Source organism: Symsagittifera roscoffensis, chromosome 4 (assembly GCF_963678635.1).
Source record: "Symsagittifera roscoffensis chromosome 4, txSymRosc1.1, whole genome shotgun sequence".
Taxonomy (NCBI): Eukaryota; Metazoa; Xenacoelomorpha; order Acoela; family Convolutidae; genus Symsagittifera; species Symsagittifera roscoffensis.
The window spans coordinates 5,021,620-5,049,537 of NC_087065.1; the positions used below are offsets into that span (position 1 = coordinate 5,021,620).

A 27,918-nucleotide genomic window follows, 5' to 3' on the forward strand; every position below is an offset into this window, starting at 1 on the left:
TTTGGTTTTAAACAGTTAAATTGTGATGAAAACTTTGAAAAACAAAAGTGATTTCTCTAAAATGGAGAGGCTAAAATTTTATTTTACTTGAATCGAAATAAATCTAATTGGTGCCTTTTAAATTGATATGCTAAATATATAAAACAGAGAGTAGCAAACTCATTGAACAATAAAATAGCCATAATAAACATTTTAACTTCAGTCGTCTTTTTGACAGTTTTTGATTAATTTTCTTACTCAATAGACTATCAACTACCAAGACAGATCTGAATAGCTAATACGTATTCACAGATAGTTAGTCAAATTGTATAATAGCTCTATCATTTCGTGTTTTGCTGTTGTTTTTCTTTTTTATTGATTCATTTTTTGGATTTTTATGCCGCCCCAAAAATGATCTCTAGTATTCACAGATAGTTTATCAAACATTAATCAAATAAAAATATTATTCATTCAATTTTTGGATTTTGATCCCCCACCCAAAAATGATCTCTACTTATCGAAATAACGGATCTGCAGTTGGCGGTGTATCGGGTGTGTTTCTTCGAGAGTTCAAAAACAACTTCATGCTGAACAGTACAACTATAACAGGAAAAGAGGCGTGTGAACAAATTGTCAAGCCAAGAACTAAGGTGAGAAAGCGAAGAAAAAAGAATTAAGACAATAATTGTGTCTAATTTTTGATGTCCGAGGGGTGGGGTTAGTTGTTGATTAGCGCTTCTAGAATTCAAAAGACTTCCAGGAAACTCTAAAATTTATTTTAATCACTAGTTTTTAATTGCCGAACTAAATCCTCCTGGGTAAAATTTTTGCAAACATATTCTAGAGCACAGCTGATCAAGGTCTTTCCCAAAAATGAAGCGTGTTTTCAAAAAAATGCCAAAAAATGCTTCGAAAAATTTTATGTCTATAAATGGTTTTGCGAGCTCTCTCAAAATACTAACAAGAGCCTGTTTCACCATATTTTTGAAAAAAAACTGGCCAAAAATTTTTGGAAAATTTTGAAATGTTTCGACCAAAAAAAGCGCCCCCTTTTGGCAGGTGCTCCCTTTTGCGTTCTCTCCCCCACCCCCTCAAATTTAGTTTTTAGGGCTTTTAGGGTTGGTCCAAACGTTGGGTAGACCATAAATGGATATCTTCAAATACTGAATGAGAGGAAATATCAGTTACCTGCTTTCCTGTATTCGCGCAATCCCAGGGTGAAACAACGTTAAAAAAAAATTTGTGCTACTTTCTTTGATTTTTCAACTCACAATTGCTTACACATAGGAGAAGGAGTGCAGCTTCATGGATCTGTTTTGGGGGAGGGTGGACGCGAGGGGCATTGAGTACGTGGGGGAGGCCCAGTTCCGAGTCTGCTTCGCCTGGAACAGCAATTTCAACGACACCCTACAACTTCTGCTGGACCACGCAGAGAAAGAACTGGGAAGGTATGGACTAAATATATAACTGTTAGGACTTCTTTTGTTCTTTGAGTAGAAAAAAAACAGGCAAAAACAGGCGTTTTTATTTAAGCACTTTTTGAAAAATTTTGACCAAAAATAGCGTGTTTTTGCCCCCCTCCCTTTAAAATTAGTATATATTGACGCCAAGGCGGTTTTAGAAAAATTGTAGGGTCTGTCAGTCAAAAATTTATATCTCATAATAGTACAAAGGGGGACCCTTTTGGTCGGCAGGGGGTCGAATTCCTGAGGGGAAAAAGCGTCCCCCCCACCCTCCTAAATCCGCATCTATTTTCATATAAGTTAATTTTGATAAGGCGACAATTTATGGAAAGCGACAACTGGTTAGAAGCGATAATTGGCAGAATTTTATAAAAAACGATGATTCGTAGAGTCGACATTTTGAAACAAGCGACAATTCGTAACACGGTATTGGCAAATGGCAAACGCTAGCTCTGATTCGCCTACATTTGGCACGAGAATAAAAGTGCACGTAAATCATTGTTTGCCGCACAATATACTGTTACGAATTGCTGCCGGTTCTGAGTTATCAACGGGTTTTGAAAAACTGTCAAATGTCACTTTCTACCAAATGTCGCTTTCGAAGTGTTGTCGCTTCTCTGTATTTTATGATGCCATGTGCGCTTGTAGAAATATTTAAGGGTTAAAAGGCCACCGTAAAATGGTTACAAAAATCTGGTAAAAAATGGGAATCATGAGTTGAGAAAAAAGGGCGGTCGCACGCCAGCTTGACACGCTAGCAGGGGCGAATTTAGGACGCGGCTTTTTTGCCTGTTTTTTTTTTAATTTGCCAGAAACTTTGGTCAAAAATAAAGTCATTATAGTGATTTGGGAGAGCTCAGGAAATCAAATTGGTCGAACTAAAAAAAAGGTCGACAAAATTTTCGAAAAAAAGCCCCCCTCGAGAAAACCCTAGATCCACCCCCTGCACACTAGTGCTACTCAGATTGAGAACTCAAAACATAAAACAGAAACATGTCAACTATATCCCCTGACTCGGTTCAACCTTATTATCCCGTCCAACAAACTGGTTTTTTTTGCAAACTTAAAATCTTCGTAGACCAACGTTGATTGATTCGATTGATCTGAAAGGTGTTACTATTGGATGGATATCTTCTGTGAAAACTACCACGACGAAGAAACGACCAGCCCCCCTAATGTACAGAGATGGCTGAAGAAGAAAGTCACTGCCGAAATCAAACAAGCGGACAACCTTCTGCTGCTGTTACCCGATCTGAAGAAACCGCTCGCTCTCAGAAGGTTACTAATTACAAATCCTTGTTTTGGATTTATAAAACAGAGTTAATTTTTTACACATACCATTGTCAAACGGAGCGATAGTGAAGAAGCTAGAGCTCCGCTTCTAGTAGGAAGGTTGTTGGTTCGAAGCCCGTCACTGTACGAGGTCGTTACTCCAGGGCGAGGTTTCAGATTTTCGGCTTCAGATTTTCAGGTTCAGATTTATGTCAACAAAATTTTTTTTGACTAAATTGATTTTGTCTTTAGATCGTGGTGTGTATTTGAAATTGCAACCTGTCTAAAACTTGGAGGTGAAGTCACGATTCTCTCGAAGCCTCAACAAAATGATCAGCTGGTGTACGCCTTAGTCGACAACGGGGGAGATTTTGACGACACTTTCAAAGGTTTTTCTTTTAAATTTAGAGCGGCCAAAATAGTCGTTGTTCTTGCTTCCCATTCGTAAATGGGCGATACTTATGAACAGATTAAGTGCTTAGCTTAGGAAAAATTTTATTTAAAAAAAAAGAAAAAAATAAAAATATCGCATGTCGAGAGTGTGTGATCTCAGTTTTTTTTTCTATGAAAAAAACCAAGTCTGAAGTCGCTCACTGTTTTTTTAATAGATGCTTAAAAACCATAATTCTTAAAAGCTTGCTTGAGGTTTAGGTTTTCTTTTCAAATTATAATTATTCCGACCAAATTTTCATCAACCGCCGAAAACTCAACCTGGACGCGCCCCCCGCAAATGAGTCCTAATTTTATTATGAGAAACTAACAACAACAACAACAACAACAACAACAACAACAACAACGACGACAACAACAACAACAACAACAAGTCTTAATTTTAAATTGACATTTTCTGCAAGGGTTCTCGTTCCGTGGCGACTTGATGGAGGACTCGGATGTGAGCTACTCGGATGTTCTGCGCGTGATGGTGGAGAAACAGTTCGGGTTCGAGTGGGTCAGCGAACAACTGCTGGAGAAAACCAAAAAGTGGATCATCCGCATATGTAAAGATTTCGAGTTCTACTAGTTTTTCTAGACAACTAGACAGCTTTTTTTGAAAGACAGAAAGAATTTATTTCTCCATAATAGTATGAGTACAGATACAACAGTAACTGTTAAATATTTTAGGAAACTCAAATTAATTGTTGAATAAAATACCAGATTGGATTGGATAGACTAACGGTACAATACGCACCTATTGAGAGTCTACCCGAACACAGATTGATGACAAATTTAAATAAAATAAGAAATAAAAATTATACTTTCTGAAATAATTATACAAATTAAATCACAAAAGAGCCAAACATTGTTTGGTTTTCACTGATTTCGCGCGATTACTAATCTCGTACAATTTAGCAACAGTAATAAGGAAAATAAAAAAAAATTTGAAGTATTTTTTGGAATCTTAATTACAACTTAAGTGGCTTTAATGTGATATACCAATCAAACTGATTCGAGGAACCTGATTTTGCGAGGAAAAAAACAGGTCAAAACCTGGGACTGGTTGGAGCAATAACACAATTATCTGAACGGGAATAATCTCCAAAATTTAAAAAAATGCTTCCGTAAGCGTTTTGGCTCTTTTTCCGCCCCTCCCCCCATCTCAAACGGACATCAGTTTTATAGTGTAATGAGTGGTTTTACAAGGTTAACTACGCGGACCAAAAATGTTCATTAGAGGCCAAACTTTGCTTTTTGAGAAATGCAGGAGGATTCCGCAACAAGGACGCTTCCTTTGTTTCTTTTTTTTTGTTTTTTTTGTTTCGTTTTCTTTGATCGTTCCAACAAAATTTTAACATGTTTAAAGGCTTATCTCTGGAATATAGAAACATACAGACAAAAAATTGTGCGCCTATCCAGTGCACAGTTTGGTCTCGTAATGTTTTTCATGGCCTAATTAGTCCGCATGTCAATTTTCATAACAATCGGACAATGTGAATAAAGATTTTGCGTGTAAAATTTTGTAAGTGGGGGGGGGGGTTTAAAAAGTGGGTTCGACTAAAAAATGAATCGTACAAAAGGTGGGTTGGGGAGCAGGTTTTGAATGGCCAAGGGTCCAATACAATCTTATCTTCCAACTGCAGTCAAACTCTTTTGTTAGGTCGATCAATTTGATTTTCCGAGCTCTCCGAAAATACTATAAGGACCTTATTTTGTCAAAATTTTTCTGCGCCGCAGCAGAACAGGTCAAAAAGGCGTTTTTAGACACTTTTTGGAAAATTTTGACCAAAAAACTTGCGCTTTTTCGGCGCGCGTTCTCCCCTTCAAAATACGTTATATTGGCGCCAAAGACTCCTTCAGAAAACTTTTGAGGTTGGTCAGACAAAAATGGATGTCGTAAACTATATTAAAAGGGGACTCTTTGGAAAAAAAATTGGCAACCAGAATTATTGAGGGGGGGGGGGGGGGTCGCCGATTCCCCCGCCTCCTCACCCTCGGCACGCTACTGATTATTATAATTATTTCGTTTTGTTTAGTCAAGAGGGAGTGTGATGTTCTTCTGGAAAGCAAGTACCAGAAAGAGCTGGGATACAGACTGGCCACGTCTCTGGCCGAATACCTCACCAAGTAATCCTTCAAATTCTCAGAAAAAATTAAGTGAAATTCAAAAATAAATTATCTTTTTTTTGTTCGTGGGCATCTTTATTGAAAAAAAATGAGCTGCTAATAATACTTCGAACAGATAACGCTCCGACCAATCAGATGATGTTGAGTGACATATCATATTCACTTTCGTTATAATTTTTATTCGATCGGTAATTAAAAATGTGCAAAAAGAGTTTAAAAAACGGTTCAAAATAATTTCTTTAAATAAAAAACAGTTTTCGTTTTTGATATGGGTTTTGCAAAGCTAAATATAATCAAATCAAATCATTTTTATTGCTTTTACACCTAATTTTTGCCCCCTTGCTACATCCTCAAAAACTACACAATTTGAAAAAATGGAAAACGAAATTCAATTGTTTTTTTTTCTTCAAAACTTACTGAGGAAGGAAAATTCGGCGCTATACTTTTTTTTATCTTCATAGCATCTTTGATTTTAACACTATAGACGTTTTTTTTCTGGAAAATACTTTTCTTGAAACTCTTTTTTTGATGAGTTAAAAAAACATTCTCAGGGGATAAAAACCAGCAACTTTTCGGCGAGCTTTTTCGGCGTGGTGAAGAATACATGCAGTTTTTATTTATTTTGGTTGTTTTTTAAATCGTTTTGATTGAAGAGTAACTCAGTCTGGAATGTAGGGAACTAAGAGAAATGTACTATGCTTAAACAGACTGCAAGGCCTTTCATTGATCTTCTGCGAATCGCAGAAACGCCAACTATTTTTATTATCTTCTTTTCAAAATGTGCAAATCTGTTCCAATTAGTTCGTTATTTTCATTAATTTGTGCAGATTTGGAGATTTGGCCAATGGGGAGCGTCTTCTGAACAGGGCTTTGAGGATAGGCGACAAACTGTGGCCCAACCAGCTAGAGTTCCCGTTCAAACTCAAAAACATGCTTGGAAAGGTCAAATTCTCAATCAGATTAATGATCATTAACATCAATAGCAATATTTTTGAAAAGGCATTAAAACGCCTGAAATCTATTTTCACGGTTAAATGGGTCGTGAAAATTGATTATATAGGTTAAGTTTTTTCCAACACAATCCAAAAAAAATCAATTTGTCTCATGCATGGAAACTCAATGCGGGGGTTCAATAGCTCAAAAAAATTTAAAAAACCCTCGAGGTACAACTTTTAGCCAAAATTTGGCCCAAAATAATCATATTTAGGCGAAAATTTCAGAAAAAAATGGCCGTTTTTTTATAAAAAAGATCGGTGAACAAAGAGCTCTTAAATTGTTTTTTGGCCCAATTTGGTAATTTTAGGCATAGTCAACTTTATCTGCTTTGATTTAATCAGGGAGTCATAAGGCGAGACTTGGAGGACTTCGGGGGCGCCTCCGAGTTGTTTGACGACGTCCAGGAACTCCAGGACAAACTCGGAGTTCCTCTGAATGACATCAAACGAACCGAGGTCGGATTAGAGCAGGCAATTCTACTCAGACTAACCGGAATGCTTGCCGACGCTCTCGAACTCTTACATCGAATCATTGAAATCCGAGAATCAATGCTCGGGTTAGATTCAATTGAAAACGCACGTTTCGTCACTGAGCTCGGGAACTGTTTCTTTCACACCGAAGATTATGACTCGGCGATTGAAGCTTACAAGAAAGCGAGTGCTTTACTCGAATCAGAGGAAAGTGGAAACATTCTAACAATATCAGCGCTCAGTTCTAAACTTGGTCGGATTTACTACTTAAAGAAAGAGTATTTGGCTAGTATCGCTTTCTACGAAAGAGCAATGCTTCTCACCATTTCAGTCGAGGAACCGCCTCAGAAACAAATCGATAACATCCAAAGTGCGCTTAATGAGTCCAAATTCAAATTGAAAATTCAGTTGGCAAAAGAAGAACACGCGAAAAAAGTTGCCGAGAAGGAAAGAAAGAAAGCAGAAAAAGCGCAACTGAGGCTGGAAAAATTGACGGCTAGTTTGCAACGGAACGAAACAGAACTATCTGTTAACTGACTAAGCTGCTTAATTGGTAAAACTCAAAAAACTTGACGAGGAAAAACTTTGAGGCATTTACCAATCTGATAAAAGACTGTAGTTTTAATTTTCGAATTGCGTGATTGTACCAATTATTGGAAAAAGCTATTTCACTTAAATCTTCAAAAACTCTATATTCAAAAAAAAAAATTATGATCTCTAAAACGGTTTTTCTATCAGTAGTAAAAATAAATGCTACCACTGGTATAATATCGAATAACTAGTGTTAACAGGGTAGAATAGAAATAAGGATAGCCGGACAAAGTGCAAGTAGCACAGAATGTTCCGACTATAGTCTTAAAAATACAACAACGTTTTTTCAAATTTTTGTCGTTTTTTTCTCGGAGTGGTGTGATAAAAGGACTAAAAAACTGAGTATTAGGCATATTAGACAGCCAGTCTAAAATAAGCAAATTGATGAACAATTTTTCGAGAAAATTCACAAGAAAAACGGAAAAAAAATTTCAAAATTTTTTTCAAAATTTGTGCAGTTTTTTTTGAATTTTTGTTAAATTTTGATTCAAAAAAGGCGCTAAAAAATCAAAATAAACTAACGTTACCCATGTTTAATTAAAATTTTATGATTTAAATTCAGCTGTTGTAAGCTTTTAAGCAATCAAAATAAGACTGCTTGCTCGCTTTATTCGCGCGAAAAAAGACGAAAAATCAAAAATTTCAAACCGATTTATCTCGACACTGGGAAAAGTTTTTTGAAAAATTTTAAGGTGGTTCGAATCACAATTTTAAGGGCTTTTATTTGATTTTTCACTCAACACAGTCCAAGCATTATGTATAAAACATATTTAAAGTAGCCTAAGAATTAATTAGAGTAGCTTATAAAACTTTCAAGTGAATTTTTATTACTTAATTTGTTTTTCGTTGCCTACGACTCAAACACGGCCGATAATTTTTTATGATAATTATAGTTTGAAAGGTGAAATGTTGAAATTTTAGAGGAAGTTGGCAAGAGTCCAATTTTCTTTTTTTTGCCATTTTTTGAAGGACATCGGATAAAACTTGAATTACTAAACAGCCCATAGCACTCATATTGAATACATTAAATGCAAATAAATATTAAAATTCACGGTGGTGGAATTATTATCTTAGGATGAGTTCAGTCACGGACAAACATACGCACACAAACTTCTTTCTTATAGTTCCGACCATTGAAAATGGGGAGGAATTTTGTACTGGGTTGTTTTAGTGTTTTTTTCCAGGCAAAGCCACAAATATTTTTCGGAATTATTGACCGAGTACTATATCATATTAAAACCCTATCAGTCGTGATCCAAATCACTATAAAAATTTTTTTAAAAAAATTGTTCCAAACTCAGTGTTGAGAAAAACTGGTTTTAATTTTTGAAATTTTAGTTTAATTTCGAGCGAAAAAAGTAAGCGAGCAGGCTTATCGCAAAATTGTTTTTGGATATTTCAAGTGCCATCATGGCAATAAAAAACTTAAAAAAAAATCGGTATTAGGTTGATTTTTTTTGTTTCAGGTGAAACCAGGTACCGCAAATGAAAATTGCTCAAAATTGAGTCAAAATTGTCGTAACTCTTTCTGTCGTGATTTCAAATTTTCCAAAACTTCCTGTTTTTGAAAAAAAAATGGATTGAACATTTCGCTTTCATATTGCTATGGCGTTAATAACCAAAAAGCAAGAAGAAAAAACCTCAGATGAATAACAAAGAACTAAATAAAAACAGAAAAAAATAGACAAAAAAGTAGAAACTGTTAGTTTCGCAGATATGACTGCGATTGGATTTTGTGCACAGCAACGACTATCACTTTTGTTGGCAATCAGTTAAACACTTTCAATTTTTTAATTTTCCAGATATTTGCAATCATTACCGATCAGTTCCAGAATGTCCAATTACATTTTGATCACTACAGTTTTAATTTCCATATAAGGCAGCAATCCGTCCCATCCGAACTCACGCCCAATTCCACTCTTTTTGTAGCCCCCAAACGGCGTGTTGGCACCACCAGACATGAAACTATTCACCCAAACTTGACCAGATTCGAGACTGTTCGAAACATACAAGGCCTCCGATAAATCATTGGTGAAAACGGCAGCTGCTAGACCATACTCCGAGTCATTAGCCCTGTCAATGGCCTCTTCGATGTTGGAAAACTTCATAATTTGCTGAACCGGGCCGAAAATTTCCTCCTTGGCGATTCTCATATCGTCTTTGACGTTGCTGAAAACTGTGGGCTCAACGAAGTAGCCTTTTTCTGTGAGTCGACCGCCGCCGCACTCCAGTTTCGCGCCCTCTTTTTTGCCCGAATCAATAAAGTCAAGAATCTTTTCAAACTGGATTTTGTCCACTTGAGGTCCATACCTGTAAATAAAATCAATAATTGTTGATTTATGATTATGCTCTGATTCTTATTCACAACACTGTCTAAATTTTATTGAATTAGCTGTTGATGTTAAATGTGTTGAAATGGAAGATAAAATAAAAAAACTTGAGAAAATTGAGGGTGCAATTATATGGAAACGGGGGGCATGCTTAGGGGAAAGTGGTGGGGTGGGTAGAAGATGAACGAACGCTTCCTTTAGAATCTCGACGCCCTCACTAACCCAATGGGGTCTAACTTTTGATACCATTTTTCAATACCTACTTTTGGCCGACCAACCCTAAAAGTTAAAAACTTTCTAAAGGCGCCTCAGCATTTTTACACTAAATTTGAGGGGAAACGCGTTCCGAAAAGATCAGAAAATCCCAAACCCCCCAGCCTCTAACCCGTAGAGAAATTCCAGCATTGGCTTTTTTATGCGAATGAAAAATTTAAGTTTCTCCTCAAACTTCTTTTTCTGGACATCGAAAACTGCATCGCTTAATCACTAGTTTATAAGATGGTCAGAAGTACATTACGAGGCCAACTGTGTATTTTGTGAATTGTAAGCGGATTCCGTAACAAGGACGCTCTCTTTGATCTTCCATTGTTCTTTCGTTTTATATTTGATCGCTCTATCAAAGACTTTGTTTCTTTTAGCATGTTTTAAGACTTTGTCTCTTTTACCTGATATCGTCGGCAAACGGATCCCCGACTTTAGCTCTGGTCTTTTTGGCCAACTCGGCACTCTGCTTCACGAATTCGTCATAGATGTCCTCGTGCACGTAAGTTCGGGTCAGGGCGCAGCAAGTTTGTCCCATGTTCACATAGCATGCATCTTGGGCCAAGGGGACGACCTTAAAAAACAGACCTTAAATAACCAATGAAATGAAAACTGAAAAAAAAAAATTCTAGAAAGATGGTTTAAGTTAAAATGTGAATAAGAAACTAACCAGCGCAAAAATTGACGGGATAGAGTTTTAGAGTTTCTTGACTGATGTGTCTGATTCAACAAAACAATATAGCAATATGAGTCATTTTTGGATTTTACAAGTGATTTTTGTGAATTTGTGGAAACAAAGTTCACCTTGAAGCAAACATTTTCAACTTTGTATGCAACTTTTTCGTCGCATTTTCGAAAGTTTTCGAAAATTTTCGAAAAATACTAATAATTCAATAGTATTAAGACTTATTAGGACTGGCATAAACTTGTAAAAAAAATAACGGTTTCAGTTTGGTGTTATATTACCATGCTCAGATCGGCACTTTTGCCAACGATGAGAGCACTTTTCCCGCCCAGTTCCAGAGTGACCCTCTTCAAGTTGGTATCCCCGGACGCCTTCTGGATCAGGTGTCCCACTTCAGTTGACCCCGTGAAGGTCACCTTGTTGATGTCCGGATGTTCCGAGATGGCGGCACCCGCGGTCGGTCCAAACCCCGTGATAATGTTGATCACACCTGCAGAAAAAAAGACAATTTATCTATTTTATCACGGGGATATAGTTAATTTATTTGCTCAGTTTTAAGCTGCAAGGACGGCCAATTTTTCATCAGGCCGGATTTTATAAAATCAAATTATTCTTTGCAACAGTGAAAAATATTCTACAAATTGCTATAAATCTATCATTTTTTCAAGTTAAAGCGAATTCTAGCATAAATCATTTAATCTTTTTTTCTTTTTTGGAGAAAAAACCATAAAATAAATGGTGTAATAAAAAATATATGTTTTTAAAACTCTATAAGTAATAAAACAATTATAACAGCGAAAAAAAGTAATGCGCAGAGCTGTCAAAAAGTAACGCATGTGTACAATTTGAATCAATTTATAATACAATCTGTGATTATTATTAACATATATCAACTTACATCATCAAAACTTGACGAACACGTTTGGTCAAAATGGACAAAAATCAAGAAGAATACGAACAGAATCCGTTGAAATCCGAACAATTAGCCGACGAAATCCGAAAAGTTTACACCGAGAAAATTACCGCGATTAAAAAAGCCGAGCCCAAAGAGTCATACACAGCGGAAGGCGCCAAAGTCTGGGCCGAATTCGTGAGGGAATCTTTCCAAAGCGTAGATGAGAATGAAACTTCGATTAGTTGGGAATCGTATGAAAAAGCGAAGGAGCTAACTTCCGGAAAGAAGTTTATCTTTTGTGTGAAAACTTTCGCTGAAATTGACGATAATGGGAATGGATTAGTTGACCTTGGAGAGGCAAAGAACCACGTTAATTGGAAAAAGGTTGGATATTTTTCCCAATTCAGTTGACTTTGAACCCATTTTTTGATCGGAAAAATGAATCTTTCATTTTCAGTTCAGGGCTAAAATTTTCTGTAACAAAATTTTCTGCCAAATATTACTTGAGTTTATCACTTGAGCATAATTGGACTAACTTAACATCCTCCCCTCCGTCCCAACCCCCCCCCCCCCCCCCAAAGCCGCTATGGTGGAGGATGTTAACTTAATTCTGAGTTCGAATTTTCAAATGGAACAAATAGGTTCAAATAGTCTCGATAATTGTAATGACAGTTTTTTTTGGCAGGTGTCTCGATTTATGGACAAGGACAGGAATCTGGACGGCCAAGTTTCTCTGGCTGAGTTCCTGGACTCAGTCAAGAACCCCTTCGACGACCTGCTAGAGGAGTACAAATTCAGATACAACAACTACCTTCACTACCTCGAACACAGAAAGTGAACAGAACATCCAACCATCATCTAGCCACGTGTTAAATGGCTGAAAACAGTCGAACTAAAGTGATTTTATTCTATTTTTTTTCGAGACAAAAGCATACTTTATAGGAATTATGTGGATTATTAATAGAAAAAGAACACTTCAATCTTACTTCATTGTTTCAATTGAGCAGTTAAAAGTGTAACCCAAAGTTTATTTTTTTGAGAATAAATCAGATGCAGCTAAGTTTTATGATCAAATCAGGCTAGATGCAAAATGCAGAACACGCGCAAGTTCGAAGCCGCAAAACGCCTGCAATGCGTTACAACGCCATCAATTCAAAAACAAAGACAACAGACAGTTGGAAACCTGTCAACGAACGCAAGTAAACAGAAAAAAACGGACTTGTTTTTTTTCATTAAAAACCCGACTTTTGAAATTCAAAGAAAAAATAGACTTTCTTAGATTTTTTAGAATTTCTAGAAAAAATTTGATTGGCGTTTTTTGAAAAATTAATCCGATTTGTAAAAACTTGATCAACAGGTAAAATTTTTATTTTTATTTTTAAAATCTGAAAATTAAATGCCACTTTTGAAGCTAGAAGTCAATAAAGTTTTTCGTGAGTTTTACACTTTTGCTGTTCGATAGTAGAGTTTGCTTTCTTTTTAACAGTGGAAATCAACTAAGCTTAAAAAAATCCAAACTCAAACCGCGAAAATGCAAAACCTTATTCTGAAAATAAAAACGAAAAGAAAATCATCACGACTAATGTAAGAACTATGTAACTCATCGACTTCCAAAAAACTATTTGAATTTGAGCTCAAAAGAACAATATTTCACAGATATTATTTTAAAAATCCGTCAAAAACGTTTAGTTAAAAAGTCAAAAAGGAACTGAAAAAAAAAAAATTCTACCTCATGCATAACTTTTCTGCACTTTCTTTGAAAGTCGGAACAACAAAATGAGAAAAAGTAGGAAAGAGCCCAAATATTTCAGTTTCACTTTCCGATAAAAAGTTTTCCTTTTTCTAATTTCCCCGCTTATTTTCATTTTTCAGTGAAATTTTACATGCCATTCTGGCTAAATGCATCAGTTTTCAAAATAAAAAAACGAATGCTTTGCGAGTAAAAAAAAAGTGGCCATAGTTAAAAATAGTTTTGCCTACACTTGTTTTTGATCCGACCATTTGATAAAAGAGGAAGAAACAAGAATTTGGGTAAATTTTGGTCTTTTTTTTGTTTTCCACGCAAAATCAGGTTCCCCAAATAATCAGCGGAATGGGTCTAGTGATATATCATACTAAAGCACTTTCAGTCGTAATTGAAACAACTTTGAGAAATGCTCGAAGCACAAATGAAACTTTACGGTCGGAGGATTATTATCTTAGGAGGAGTTTGGTCACAAACTTACACATACATAAACCTCTTTCTTTTGTTCCGACTTTGAAATTGCGGAGGAATTTTGTGTCGGGTGTGTTTTAGTTTTTTTGTGTTTCGAAGCAAAAATCAATTATCGGAATGGGATGAATGATATATCAAATTAAAAACATTTCAGTCGTTATTCGAACTACAACTATATTAGGCAATTTTCAAAAAATTTTGAGTTGAAAAAAAAAACCGGATTGAAACTTTTAATTTTTGGTATAATTTCGAGCAAATAAAGTGATTGTGCAGGCTTAAAGTAGCTTGTTCATGCTTAATTAAAACCCTGAAAACTTATTTTTTAGCCAATAAAGTTAGGTTTTTGAGTTTTTAGCGCCAATTTGGGAATCAATTCTTTTTATAAAATCAAAAACTTTCACCAAAAAATTTTTGAAAAATGGTTTGAATTTTGTTCTATTATTTTTTGTTTTTCTATCATTTGTCTACAAAAACCGTTGCACAGTTTGCCCATATTATAATTACTGTCTAGTTTATATTAGATTATAATATGGGCAATAATATTATAATTTTAGTTTATATTAGATTTTTTATTACATCTTCTAGAAAAAACTACAAAAAATTGGAAAAATTAACCGGCATTTCTTGTTCTTATCTCGCTTCTGATATTGTGTTTCTTTACTTTTTGACTACTTCTCTTTGTGCGCGATGCTAAAATGATTGTGCCAGATAGTAAATTTTTTTACCATGAAAAAAAAATCACAACATGAGATAATTTTACTCTTATTGACTCTTCTGTCGACATTTGAATTGACTCTAGCATCACTTTACCTCAGTAGTATCAGTTATTGCAAAATTTTGGGTTGCGGGAAGTTCACCACTTAACCAAATGAGGTATATCTTACCTTAATTTCGAAACACTTTAACTTGCATCAAAATCGGAAAAAAAATCCGTGAAAAATGCTAGAATCTTGATCCCAATTGTTTATAGACTGTTCTCTGAGTTCCATTGACCTACACTTGCCAAATTGTGCACCATCCAGTGCACAGTTTTGCCTCGTAATTCAGTAAATTGTAAGGACCAAGTCTAAAAGGCAATTTATCTATGGTTTAGTAATTAACTTGCCTAGAATGTAATGATTTATGTCTTAAGAAAAAACAAATCTCGAATTTGAAACTGAAAATTGAGGTTCATCATTGTGTAATTACCCTAAAAAGCGAAAAAGAAGCTTCAAAGATACGTAAAGCGGGTAACAAGATCTGGGTCGAGTTGCCCACTGTTTGTTTCGACCGTCTCGACCGAATGTGGAAATGTTTCGAGCGTGCTCGACCGAAAAGAATTGCTCAACGGTGCTCGGCCTATGCAAGATATGCTCAACCGAAAACAATGTGCTCGACGTACTCGACCCAGCTCGTTGTACTCGACGTAAGCGAGATATGTTTTGACCATCTCGACCAAATTCGGGTATGTTTCGACCTTCATTTTGCTTTTCTGGTAACAGCCCAGGATGCTTTTTTATCAAATTGAATTTATTACGTGCACCGGAGATAAATTAACACCAGCAAAAAAAGACGGGAAACTGAAAAACTTCACGAGAATCTCCATTTTTCTGATGTAACGTCTATTAAGACAAGAACAACTGTTAAGAACAACTGAAAATTACTTGTAATTTTCAGAATAGTTTACAAAAAACTGATTATAACCCTTTGTAATTGATTCTAATTCATCATAATTATTTATCATCGATTAAAATGGCTTTTTTTTGAAAAAAATTAAATAATCATCCATTTTTAGTCGATTATAATCAATTAGATTTGACTTCTTTAGAATTTTGAAAATCGAAAACATGTGATTAATATCCATGAAACTCCTGTACAGGTGGGTTATTTACAACTTAAATGCTGCTTTGTCGAGATTAAGTTCATGTTTGAAGGAATACAAGTTCATATTTGAGAGATTTTTGTTTTTCACTCCAAGTTACCGCGGAAAATTAGTTTGTTTCGACCGTGCTTGACCAAATGTTGATATGTTTCAACCGTGCTCGTGGTATGTTTTGACTTTGTGCTCGACCCAAATCCCTGTTTCTGCTATTGTTTTTTGGTCGAGAAAAATCGAAAGATAAAGTGAGCAACTCGGCCCGGATAGTGTAGAAAAAAAAAGCCAAACCAAAAGCCAGTCAAAAAAAACAATGGTGCATAAATCATCCGAAGCTTTTGATGCTATATATAAAATATATAAACCAGCTGAAACATTCTTTGAACGAAACTTGGAGGACTCGCGTAACTGTTACATAAATCTTAAATAGCTAGTCACAAAACAGTTACCTATTTTCGGTTTAAACTTCAGCTTGTTTATATACCACCGATTATAGATATGTACTCTGAAAATCAAAACAGCAGAAAGCCTAGTGATTTTTAAAATTTGAACTAAAGCAACCCGGATCACTTTAACAATTTGCAACTCCCGCTTTGATACTTAGTAAAGATTATCACCCATCCAATGCAATAACTCTGAGAGGCAACAAATTTGAGAGGCACTTAGCATAGTGATATGGCGTTCACTTTGAGATCGTCAGATCGTGTAATCGATCCCATGCCATGGCAATGATAGTGTGTGAGGACGAGCTCTCACTTGACCTCTAGCTTCAGGTCTACCACAGCTCGAGCAATTACGGCTGCAATAGTGGTGCCACGTGAAAGCTCTAGAGGCAAAAAAACGGCCTTGAGTTGCAAAAAAAAGAGCTTGGATCAACAAACATAACTCAGTCTGGAGTTTGAGGAAACAAGAGAAACGGACTATGCTTAGTCAGGCTAGAGAGCCTTTCATAGATCCTCTGCGAATCGCAGAAACCACAATTAATATTAACTCAACGGTTAAGTATATGCGAATTTTTTACTTAGTAGCGAACATCCCCTTTTACAAAAGAGGGGGGGGGGCATTTCGTATCGAACCCCATACCTTCTTACCAATTGCGAATAAGCCAAGTACGATAGCTTATGAAACTGTATCTATTTGCTGTTTTTGGGATCCCATCAAAAGAAATGACTTCAAAAATGGTTCCAGAAGTTAACCTGGCGGCTCACTCTCATCGTACGGAATTGCGAACAACTAAAGATAAGTCGAAATTCGTGAAAAATATTTTAAAAAATTACCTGCAGGTATTCCCGCCTCGATAGCAATATCCCCCAGCAGCAGGGAAGTGAGGGGGGTCTGTTCTGGGGGTTTGAGCACGATGGAGTTGCCTGCCCCTAACACATGTGCCAGTTTGAAACAGGAAAGCATGAAGGGGAAGTTCCAGGGGGTGATCGCACCCACAACTCCAACTGGCTCGTACCTGCAAGAAAAGAAAACCATTTTTTAGATAATAGTTATTCTAGTCGTCCGCAAATTTTAGCTATACCATTGATAGTCTTAATTGAAAAACTTTTCACGGTGTTTTAACCACTTGAATATTAATTTTATTAGCATCCTATTCTGTACATCTGAGTATCAAATAAAAATAAGAATTTTCATTGTCTTCAAATGTATTTGGAAAAGACGCAAAAAATGCAAATATGCAAAAGTATTTTGTGAAAACAAGGTTGGTTTATTCCAGTGATTCCATTGGAATGATATGTTGCAGTTATTAAACTAAATCAATCATTAACAAATCTGTATTTAATAGTTTTCCGCTTGCCGAACGAGATTGCAGACGTAAATAATATCTCATTGCTTTTTATGATTTTCCTTGACCGGGTGATCTTGAAACGAGCAAGGACCATAGTGGCCTCGAATCAGCAACCTATCGATCAAGAGGCAGAGACCTAACCCACTTAAAAACTTTCCTACTGACCTGGTGTATCCCATTTTTCCGTTTTCCATGGCGAGTGTTTTGCCCTCTATCTTGTCACAGTAGCCCCCGTAGTACGTGAGACATTTAATGCCCGCCCGAATATCCCCCACTGCACTCGTGAACGGCTTCCCATTGTCAACTACCTGCATTTAGTCCATAAATTGTTTTTTTTAATATTCAGTTTTCTGTAAAACGTTTTTTGAAGCTTCCCATGCGTGGCTGGATCTTCCCGGGCCAATTGAACACTATTTCTTTTTAGTACTAAATAGTTGTCTTTATTTTTGGGCAGGTTTTTTATTAGATTATGAAACTAAAAATATGTTCGATTTTCCGAAGCTTCTTAGTCTGATGTTTTCAATTAGGCCAATTAACTTTGGCCTTACTTAAACTTATTTCATTTTTCGCCGTATTCATTGAATAGGAAAGTCAGCGGTCTCGAGAACAGAGAAGGGTGGGGGTCCTGTTAGAAGAGCCTATATTTTCTACTTTTTTGTACGGTACAATTAGCACCCGCACCTCAAGAGACGCGATGTACTCTATGTCTCTTTCGATGATGTCGGCCATCTTCATGAGCAGGAGACCCCTCTCTGCGGGGGCCATAGTCCTCCAGGGGGAGTTCCTCTTCATGGCCAGTCGGGCAGCGGACACTGCCAAGTCCACGTCCGCTTTCCCACCCTCTTGTACCTGAAGAAGAAAAACAGACCATGTTAGCAATCCCCCCACCGCGATAGCAAAATGCCGAAAAGAAAATTATTACATAAATGTAATTAAAAAATATTTAAAATATTTACAAAAATTTATTGAGTTTATCCGTTGAAGTAGTTTCTATAGCGGTGATAATCATACAAACAAAACGAGTGGAAATCAATGGAGTGTCTTCCCTAGGCTTCAGAAGGGGGCAATAAATAACAGGGTTCAAGAAAAAAAAACATGATCCAGTAATAAGAACCCTCATCCAAGAAGGATCGAATCCAAGAAAATTAAGTTAGCCAATCAGAACGCGGCAAAACTTCATAAAAGCATGACGTCGTTAAAATAGTTTTTTTAAAAACAAAAACTTGAAATTTGAAACTTACGGAGCAGATGACATCTTCAGTAGCTGGGTTTATGCTTTCAAAGGTCTTCCCCCCGACAGCATTTACCCATTCATTATTGATGAACAATTGGGTACGCTTAACTGCTGGCTTTTTAATCGACTTTAGTCCAGACATTATTTTTCGAACGGTTCCAAAAGCTACAAAGTCTCACAAAATCTAGAAAGTCAAGAAGAAATCAAATTAGTTGAGATGAAATTTCGATTGACTGAAATCAGATTGGGCCGCTTGCTGAATGGTTCAAATGTTTCAGAACCAATATTTTCTACTTTTATTTGCCGGAAAGTTTGCAAATCTTGCACAATCTGATTGTTTTAGCTTGCCTACTAGACAAATTTAATGATAAGATAACTTTGCGTTTTGTTGGTTTTAAAAACTTGAACGGGCAAATTCCAACTCAAATTACACAGTCCTTACTTCAATCAAAATATGCCTTAGTTAACAAATGGTTCATTGAGTTAAAAACACAGTATAACAAGGTCATACCAGGGCGCTTGTATTCAATGTTTGAAATGCAACTGCAAAGATTTTAGTTTAAAGAAAGCGTTTGCATATGGTAAAATGGCAGGTAGGCGATGACGTTATTTGAGCAATCACATTTTAGGGGTCCTAAAGTAACTTTCATTTTGTGAGTGCAGATATGAATGCGGGTCGTTTGTGGGGGGGGGGGGGGGGTTTGTGGGGTAGTGATGTGAGGGAGGTGAGTGGTGGCTATTAAACGGGGGTGCGGTAGGAGTAAGAATTAATTTTGATTTTTTTTTGAAAAAAATTTGATTATAGTAACCCTAATTAGGAGTCTAACAGTCATAAATAATCTAGCTCCTACCCTAATTGAAATAAAAACCTAATAAAAATATGAAATAAAATGTAACTAGCAGAGGAAAAACTCAATTATTGATTTTTTTTCTTCAAATTGTTTTCGTCTCGAACCTCGCGTCCCAGCTCATGCCCCGCGGTTACCAATCCACTTACGTGAATGAGTCGTGTTCTATTCTGTAGATACCACAATCTGCAGAAGTGAGAGTAACATTGTAAATTGTGATACTGACTTTCGAAATTTTTCATTAAAATTCCACCTGGTAATTTAATTGAACGAAGAAAAAATTCAGACTTGAAGGAAAATTCAGAACAATTTTAAATTGTTTTAGTGTCAGCTCAAAATTAAATTGAAAATTATGAGCCATGGCATAAAACGAGCCATGAAATGAGTTATCGAATTCCTAGCCTTGACGATCGTATGGGTATTGATACTCTCTGTTTTACCTAAATTTCAATTTCTTCAAACGACGCCTCAAGCAGGTTACTGCTAATTTTTGAAATTTGAAATTTTTATCAGATTAAATTCAAACTAAAAAAATCTGTTCACGCTAAATTTTATATCAAAACTATGCAAAAAAAGCTCGAATATGCAAAGCCATCATCCGACAACCGAGGCAGCTTAACAGCACGCTCTTGAATCTTCGTTAGTCGAATCGCCAAAAGCCAAATTTGGAATAAAGAAAAGGGCTGACCTTTCCTTTAAAAAACGTTCCTTTAAAAGGGCTGACCTTTCCTAGAATATTTTTCCGTAAAAAATTTTGTTTCGAATAAATACTAGCAAGTCAAAATTAAATTTAAAATTAAACAAAGAGTTAGGAGTGAGTATTGGTGTCTTATTTAGGATTGTAACAAAACATTTTAACAGAAACGATTAAAAGAATATAGCTAATTGAATATTTTAAGGAAAAACAATTTAAAAAAGTGTTGACCTGTAATAAATCAAGAAAAAAATCCAACTTTTTGAATTTTGTCTCGAATGTCTTTTTTGCAAACCCGCGTCCACACTAATGCAGGCAATTACCAACGCGCTTAATCAATTAATTATAATGTATTCAGTAGACATCATAACCCGCTTAAGTAAATTTGGGCTGCTTCCTATTGGCTTGTTTCCTACGAAAAAAATCAACCATTACATGGCCTTTCCAACGTTTTTGTTTGTTTTTGAACTGTTAATTTTTAACCTGTTTTTTATTTTTAACTTTTTTGGTCGATAAAAATTGTAGAAAATAACATAAAAAAGCAATTCATCTTAATTGATGCTAAAAAAATACAAGCATTAGAGTTAATTGCCGAAACTTCAAAAGGAACGTTATATTCATAATCATACTTGAAGATTTACTGAAATTTTTTTCTTCAAACGACGCCATCAATTGATTCAGGTTACTGATTAGAATGCGAAACAGTCAAGCAAGTTAAAAAGGGTATCTATACGACTCATTTTGCCACGCATGTTACGCAGGTTGAAAAATAACATGTTTTTTTATTTGAATACTTAATCAAATCAAAGTCCAACCTGAAAAATTAGAGCAAGTTCACTTTTAGAGCAAAAATTATTCACGGAAACCTGAAAAAATGCGGTTGTATGAGACTGAAAATCCTTCAAACCGAGCCTGCTCAGCATTACACTCTTAGAACTTTTCTAGTCAAATCGCCAAAAATCAAGATAGCAAAAAAGAACAAGAACTCACCTAATGTTCTTTTGAAAAATTAAAAAATTTCTCAACCAAAAATTAAGATAAAAAACAATAATAATAATTTTAGTTCCTGCGAATCGCAGAGGAGCTATCAGTAGGCCTTAACAGTCCTGTCGAGGATAGTCCATTTGTATTATCTCCCCACATTCCAGAAAGTGTTATTTTGCTGAGCGAAGCTGTTTTTTGCTACACAAGGCCGTTTTTTTTTGCGTCGAGAACTTTTACGTGGTACCACTATTGTAGCCAAATTTGGTCAGGTTGTGAGAGCTTGTCCTCACACACTATCATTGCCATGGCATGGGATCGAATACACGATCTGACGATTTCAAAGTGAACGCCTTACCACTGTGCTAAGTGCCTCCTTTGCTTCAAAAAGTTTATAAAATCAAAATATTTTTTTTTTGGTAAAAATTCTGACCTCGCACAATTCACAACAATCATTTGAGTTCAAAAGTGAACAATCAAATTTTCCATTTCACTTTTCCAAAAGTGAATATGTTCCATTTGATATGCTTCAAAATAAAATTAAACAGGCTTCAGAATGACATGCAACTTAACAACCAAAAATACTTTCAAAACTTTTTTGCAACTAGTTCAAGCTCAAAATTGAAGCAATGCTTGATTAAAAACCTATGAATTTTATAGAACAGGTTTTTGGCTCAGCAGAATTTTTTTCAATCAGTACAAGGCAATTATTTTAGAAACAAGTTAGGGAGTTTTTATTTTGTTCGTTATAGTTGATTTATTTTCCAATGAATCGAAAACTTCAATAAACTTTTCAAATGTATTTTCTCTCCCAAATATTTTCAGCGCAATAAAACCAATGAAATTTTTTACAAATTTGTTTTTGTAGAACTGTACCAATTTTGAACCGCTTAAAGTAACTAGTGAATATCCAGAAACTTTTAGTAGTCAAGAAAGCCATCATTTTCTCGAATTGTTTGCTTGCCTATATATTTTTTATAGCTTTTTCTGCATGTATTTGGCCTTTTTGGGTGTGTAGGTTCAAAACTTTGTTCGAGATTTTTTAATGCTCAGTGTTGAAAACTTATTTGCTGTCATCCATATTTTATAAAAAGTTAGTATATTGAGATAGATACCAGCCATTAGAAACTGAGCATTGTTGTCCTAAAAAAAGACAAAGGCTGTTGTAACGTCGGTTTCACATTTTGCAAAATTGGCTTCACCGCAAAGCTATTTTTTAAAGCTTGAAGCAGTGAGTGAAGTTGCACTGTGATGAATATCATGGAGCTGTGAAAGCTTTGAGAGCTTCAAAGGTCAGAAATACAATTATCTTGAATAATGGAACAAAAAATATATTTAATCCGTTCAACCACAATTTTTTCTTTTTTTTTGTTAAAAGTGACAGTGAATTGGTAAAAAAAACTGAGAACCGCTTTGTGTTCCATTATCAGGCTATTTTCTACACTACTTTGATTTTTTTGTATTCACTTGATTCGAAAAATCAAAAAACGAAGGAATAGTTTAAATGTTGAAATAGATTTTCCCCTAAAAAACAGGTTGGGTTTGCTTACGCTAGATGAGCATTTCAACAACTGATGGTTTTTCCGATACAATAGTTTTTTTTTTCTCTTAGCAAAGTGATATTAAAAAGTTCCTGCTTCAAATTGACTTGCATTGAGGTGTATAGAATTTTGATCTGTGCAAAAGGCTAACATGATTTCAACATTTCATGATAACTTCAAAGATTGATCTTAAAAAATTCCATATAGTATTTTTGAGAGCGAGCGTTCGATGGAAATATGCAGTTTTTAGATCAAAGTTTTTGAAATAATGACTTAGAACGGCTTTTTTGAGCTGCTTTTGAAAAACAAAAAACAAAAAACAATAGGCGTACGCTCGTTCTGCAAACATTCTGCTTTACTTATTTATGAGGTTGCGTCTCTCGGTTGTTTCTCTCTTTCTCTCTTTTTCTTAACGACACCGCAAAGTGGTCCCTTGTTTATTGCGGGTCGACCAGTATTCACTAATGTCAACAATCCCGAAAATGTTACTGTACTATGATGCTTGCCCCCTTTTGTCACTGCTCTTGTGGCTGCATTGCTCGTAATCGCAATCGCATGAATTTTTAGTGGTAATCATGTTTTGATTATAAATGTTTAAAAACAGAGGTCTCTGAGAGGTTAATCTTTTCAAATTCACGTTAAATTCACGTTAAATTCAAATTCACGTTAACACTGACTTATTCTCAATCAACAATTTCTCACTGTTGAGAAAACCCTTACCTAACGTACTGATCTTTACTTGAGGGAAACAAAAACTTCACAAATGTTGAATTCATCTCTAACTAACTTTGGAAACCAACTATATATTACCTCTGCTGTAAGTGTTTCTTCTAAGGATAGGCTACCCGTAATCTTTTCGCTATGGTTTTCAATTTGAGTTTTAGTTAAGTTTATAGTTATCGTCGCCCTTGCAAGCATTTACATTTTTTAGCACCCTTGAACAAGGAACTAACCAGAGTTTTGCCCTGATGTTAGTAGTTGCCAGTTTCTTTATAGCTATCTCCAACGAAGTTGTGCTATCATGAAGTCCAATTTCACCTTTTACCGAGCTATTCTTACTAAAACAACTTTGCAAAGATTTCTTTTAAGCATCTTGTTAACTTTCAGCTCTTCTGAGGCTATGGGAAGGTCTTTTTTAAATATAACTACAGCACTTAAAGCTTTTAAAAGTTACCGCTCTTAATCTTTGTCAATCCCGATCATCTAGCTACCTGAGGAGATTTTTTTTTATTATTGGAGACCTCATTGCACCAAAATATCATTTCTGTGGAACTAAGTAAATATGAAAATATCCTATCCAATCACACATAATTTAAGCATTGGTTCTTGTATTGCACTCTTGTTCCTGCGCAGATCCTCTGGAATTTTTTTTGGATCTAATTGATTTTCTATTGAAACCTTAGCTATCGTAGCCCAGTTCAACCCAAGGTTTGCCTAGTCCACCGTTACTCAATTCACTAATTTAACAAAATGACTTTGCAGTTATATCCTTTCACTTTTTGGTTGTTTTCTCTTTTGGACGAATTTTCGCCCAATTTTATGTAAGGTGATTGACTCCTTTCTGGTCTGGGCTATGGAACTGGACACTTTCCGTTGTTTAACTCAACATTTTCTATGCTATGCAATATCGCTTCTAAACGCCTAAAGGTAATTCAAGGTCATTTCGAGGTCAATCGTTGTCAATCATCTAAATTCAGAGTAAGAATCCCGTTGCGGTCCTACTTGTCGAGTTTCATCTTATCATCCAGATCCCATTTGTGTTTCTGAAGTTATCTAATTTTTTCCGGGCTCGTTTTCAGTATCCATTGCCACCATAAAACTAATGTAACCTGGCTCATTATTTTGGTCTAATTCCAGCCTAACGGTTGTCTATACCAAGTGCTAATAAGTTCCGGTCCAGCCGTCGGATTAGGCGCAAACTAAAATAAATGATGTTGCGGGTAATAATTCAAGGTCATTTCGAGGTCAATCGTTGTCAATCATCTAAATTCAGAGTAAGAATCCCGTTGCGGTCCTACTTGTCGAGTTTCATCTTATCATCCAGATCCCATTTGTGTTTCTGAAGTTATCTCATTTTTTCCGGGCTCGTTTTCAGGCATGACACCGTAAGTGTCATGCTTTAGGCATGACACCGTAAGTAGAGCTTCAGAGGGTCTGGTTTTCTAAGCTCAAGCTTCGCTTAACTAGGCATACAACCTATTACCCTATGATCGGGAGTTCTAGCAGGGTTTTATACGTTTCGAGGGTTCGTTCGAACTTGTGCCAGGGTGGTCAGGGATTCGGCATGCAATTCATCTCTAGTACCCGTCCGATAAGTTTTGTAAGGTTAGCTTCCTTAGTTTTCATTTGGGTGGATGTTACGCTAACCTCACTTCACTAGGGTTTTCGAAGCCATACGAGGAACTAATTCTTAGATGTTCGAACTTGTTTTGGGCTCGACCATTTGTGTACTCTTCTACTTATCGTTTTGCTTATTCAATACCCAGCTGCGTACTAGTCATTAGTTGTACTATACCGCATGCATTTCAAGGTAAAACTCCCAATCGAGTTCTGAAACTGACTAAAACTGTTAGGATCATTGATCCGACAAAACAAAAACAAAAAAGAAAACAATGTATAGATTTTAATTGTGAATTTTGCAAGCACTGGATTGGAAGCACTTTACAGTTTTACGAGCAAAATGAGATGAAATTTTGAGAAGTTGGGTTTCGAGAACAAAAAATTAAGCATCAAGTTAACAATCGCCTCCTTTGTGTATCTACAAAAAATTGCCACTTCAAAAAAAAAGCTGTAAATTAGCACTAGAGCACTGTTTTTACAATTAGAATTGGCTGAAATATGAATGATCAAAATTTCGATAACTGTTCAAGTTGAAGAAAAGAGAATTATCCAATCCTTCTATTTTTTTGTCATTTTTTTTCGTCGAAAGCAGCACTCGTTGAAAAGCCATTAGTTCAAAAAAAACAGAGAGGTGAGAAAATTTATTGTCGTGAAAAGAAAAACACTGATATAAAAAAATTAGATAAGGCGGAAAGGTTTTGCAAACAATTGCAACAACGCCAGTTTCAAAAACTGACCGGGAGATCGCAAATTTCTTAAGATAGAGCAAGATTTCATTGTAAAACTCTTGCAACTCGTTTCATTGCGTGATGTTGGATGAAAATGCTGTTGTTGATTCAACCAGTTGAAACAAAATTACTTTAAAAACGGCATTTCGCGAGATCTCAAATTAGTTTATTGGCCTTTTTGGGTGTGTAGGTTCAAAACTTTATTCGAGATTTTTTAATGCTCAGCATTGGAAACTTATATGCTGTCATCCATATTTTATAAAAAGTTAGTCTATTGAGATAGATACCTGCCATTAGAAACTGAGTATTGTTGTCCTAAAAAAGGACAACAAAGACTGTTGTAACGTCGGTTTCACATTTTGCGAAATAGGCTTCACCGCAAAACTATTTTGTAAAGCTTGAAGCAGTGAGTGAAGTTGCACTGTGATGAATATCATGGAGCTATGAAAGCGTTGAGAGCTTCAAAGGTCAGAAATACAGTTATCTTGAATACTGGAATAAAACATATATTGAATCCGTTCAACCACACTTTTTTCTTTTTTGTTGTTAAAAGTGACAGTGAATTGGTAAAATAAAACTGAGAACCGTTTTGTGTTCCATTATCAGGCTGTTTTCTGCACTACTTTGATTTTTTTTGTATTCACTTGATTCGAAAAATCAAAAAACGAAGGAATAGTTTAAATGTTGAAATAGATTTTCCCCTAAAAAACAGGTTGGGTTTGCTTACGCTAGATGAGCATTTCAAAAACTGATGGTTTTTCCGATACAATAGTTTTTTTTCTCTTAACAAAGTGATATTAAAAAAATCCTGCTTCAAATTGACTTTCATTGAGGTGTATAGAATTTTGATCTGTGCAAAAGGCTAACATGATTTCAACATTTCATGATAACTTCAAAGATTGATCTTGAAAAATTCCGTATAGTAACTTTGAGAGCGAGTGTTTGATGGAAATATGCAGTTTTTAGATCAAAGTTTTTGAAATAATGCCTTAGAACGGCTTTTTTGAGCTGCTTTTGAAAAACAAAAAACAAAAGTCAAGTATGCGTACGCTCGTTCTGCAAACTTTCTGCTTTACTTATTTATGAGGCTGCGTCTCTCGGTTGTTTCTCTCTTTCTCTCTTTTTCCTAACGACACCGCAAAGTGGTCCCTTGTTTATTGCGGGTCGACCAGTAATCACTAATGTCAACAATCCCGAAAAAGTTACTGTACTATGTTGCTTGCCCCCTTTTGTCACTGCTCTTGTGGCTGCATTGCTCGTAATCACGATCGCATGAACTTTTAGTGGTAATCATGTTTTGATTATAAATGTTTGAAAACAGAGGGCTCTGAGAGGTTAATCTTTTCAAAAGGAAAGTGTCCACGATCAATCATCACATTTGCTAACTTTCAATTCAAATTCACGTTAACCTTGACTTATTCTCAATCAACAATTTCTCACTGTTGAGAAATCCCTTACCTAACGTACTGATCTTTACTTGAGGGAAACAAAAGCCTCACAAGTGTTGAATTCATCTCTAACTAACTTTGGAAACCAACTATATATTACCTCTGCTGTAAGTGTTTCTTCTAAGGATAGGCTACCGTAATTTTTTCGCTATGGTTTTTTATTTGAGTTTTAGTTAAACTTATAGTTGTGGTCGCCCTTCCAAGCATTTACATTTTTTTAGCACCCTTGAACAAAGTGCTAACCAGAATTTTGCCCTGATGATAGTAGTTGCCAGTTTCTTTATAGCTATCTCCAACAAAGTTGAGCTATCATCAAGTCCAATTTCACCGAGCTATTCTTACTGAAACAACTTTGCAAAGATTTCTTTTAAGCATCTTGTTATTTTTCAGCTCTTCTGAGGCTATGGGAAGGTCTTTTTTAAATGTAACTACAGCACTTAAAGGTTTTAAAAGTTACCGCTCTTAATCTTTGTCAATCCCGATCATCTAGCTACCCGAGGAGATTTTTTAAATTATTATTGGAGGTCTCATTGCACCAAAATACCATTTCTGTGGAACTAAGTAAATATGAAAATATCTTATATAAATCTTAAAGAGATATAAAAATCTTAAATAATCATAATAATCTCACATATAATTTAAGCATTGGTTCTTGTATTGCACTCTTGTTCCTGTGCATATCCTCTGGAATTTTTTTTGGATCTAATTGATTTTCTATTGAAATCTTAGCTTCGTAGC

General features: G+C 35.6%; 3 protein-coding genes across 4 annotated transcripts; 2 read left to right on the plus strand and 1 right to left on the minus strand.

Annotated features, from left to right (window-relative positions):
- The first annotated feature begins 216 nt into the window (after positions 1-216).
- On the plus strand, positions 217-7,465 carry LOC134843900 (uncharacterized). Of its 2 annotated transcripts, XM_063860239.1 has the most exons (8): positions 218-629; positions 1,267-1,427; positions 2,553-2,720; positions 2,967-3,103; positions 3,569-3,712; positions 5,186-5,276; positions 6,104-6,218; positions 6,614-7,465. In XM_063860239.1, exons 1-8 carry the CDS (start codon positions 483-485, stop codon positions 7,277-7,279), a joined length of 1,629 nt encoding a protein of 542 aa, XP_063716309.1. In that variant the 5' UTR covers positions 218-482; the 3' UTR covers positions 7,280-7,465. The 2 variants fall into 2 exon arrangements, with proteins under 2 accessions (XP_063716310.1, XP_063716309.1); XM_063860240.1 differs by lacking the exon at positions 3,569-3,712 and having other exon boundaries at positions 217-629.
- Positions 7,466-9,101: 1,636 nt separating this feature from the next.
- Positions 9,102-18,959, minus strand: LOC134844084 (aldehyde dehydrogenase X, mitochondrial-like). Its single transcript, XM_063860559.1, has 7 exons — positions 18,608-18,959; positions 18,048-18,215; positions 17,532-17,674; positions 16,852-17,033; positions 10,891-11,099; positions 10,329-10,498; positions 9,102-9,643 (listed from the first exon to the last, which is right to left on the minus strand). Exons 1-7 carry the CDS (start codon positions 18,740-18,742, stop codon positions 9,175-9,177), a joined length of 1,476 nt encoding a protein of 491 aa, XP_063716629.1. The 5' UTR covers positions 18,743-18,959; the 3' UTR covers positions 9,102-9,174.
- LOC134844085 (uncharacterized) lies at positions 11,408-12,516 on the plus strand. The gene is made up of 2 exons (XM_063860560.1): positions 11,408-11,888; positions 12,190-12,516. The coding sequence occupies exons 1-2, from the start codon at positions 11,541-11,543 to the stop codon at positions 12,340-12,342; spliced, it is 501 nt and encodes a 166-aa protein (XP_063716630.1). The 5' UTR covers positions 11,408-11,540; the 3' UTR covers positions 12,343-12,516.
- Positions 18,960-27,918: the final 8,959 nt, after the last annotated feature.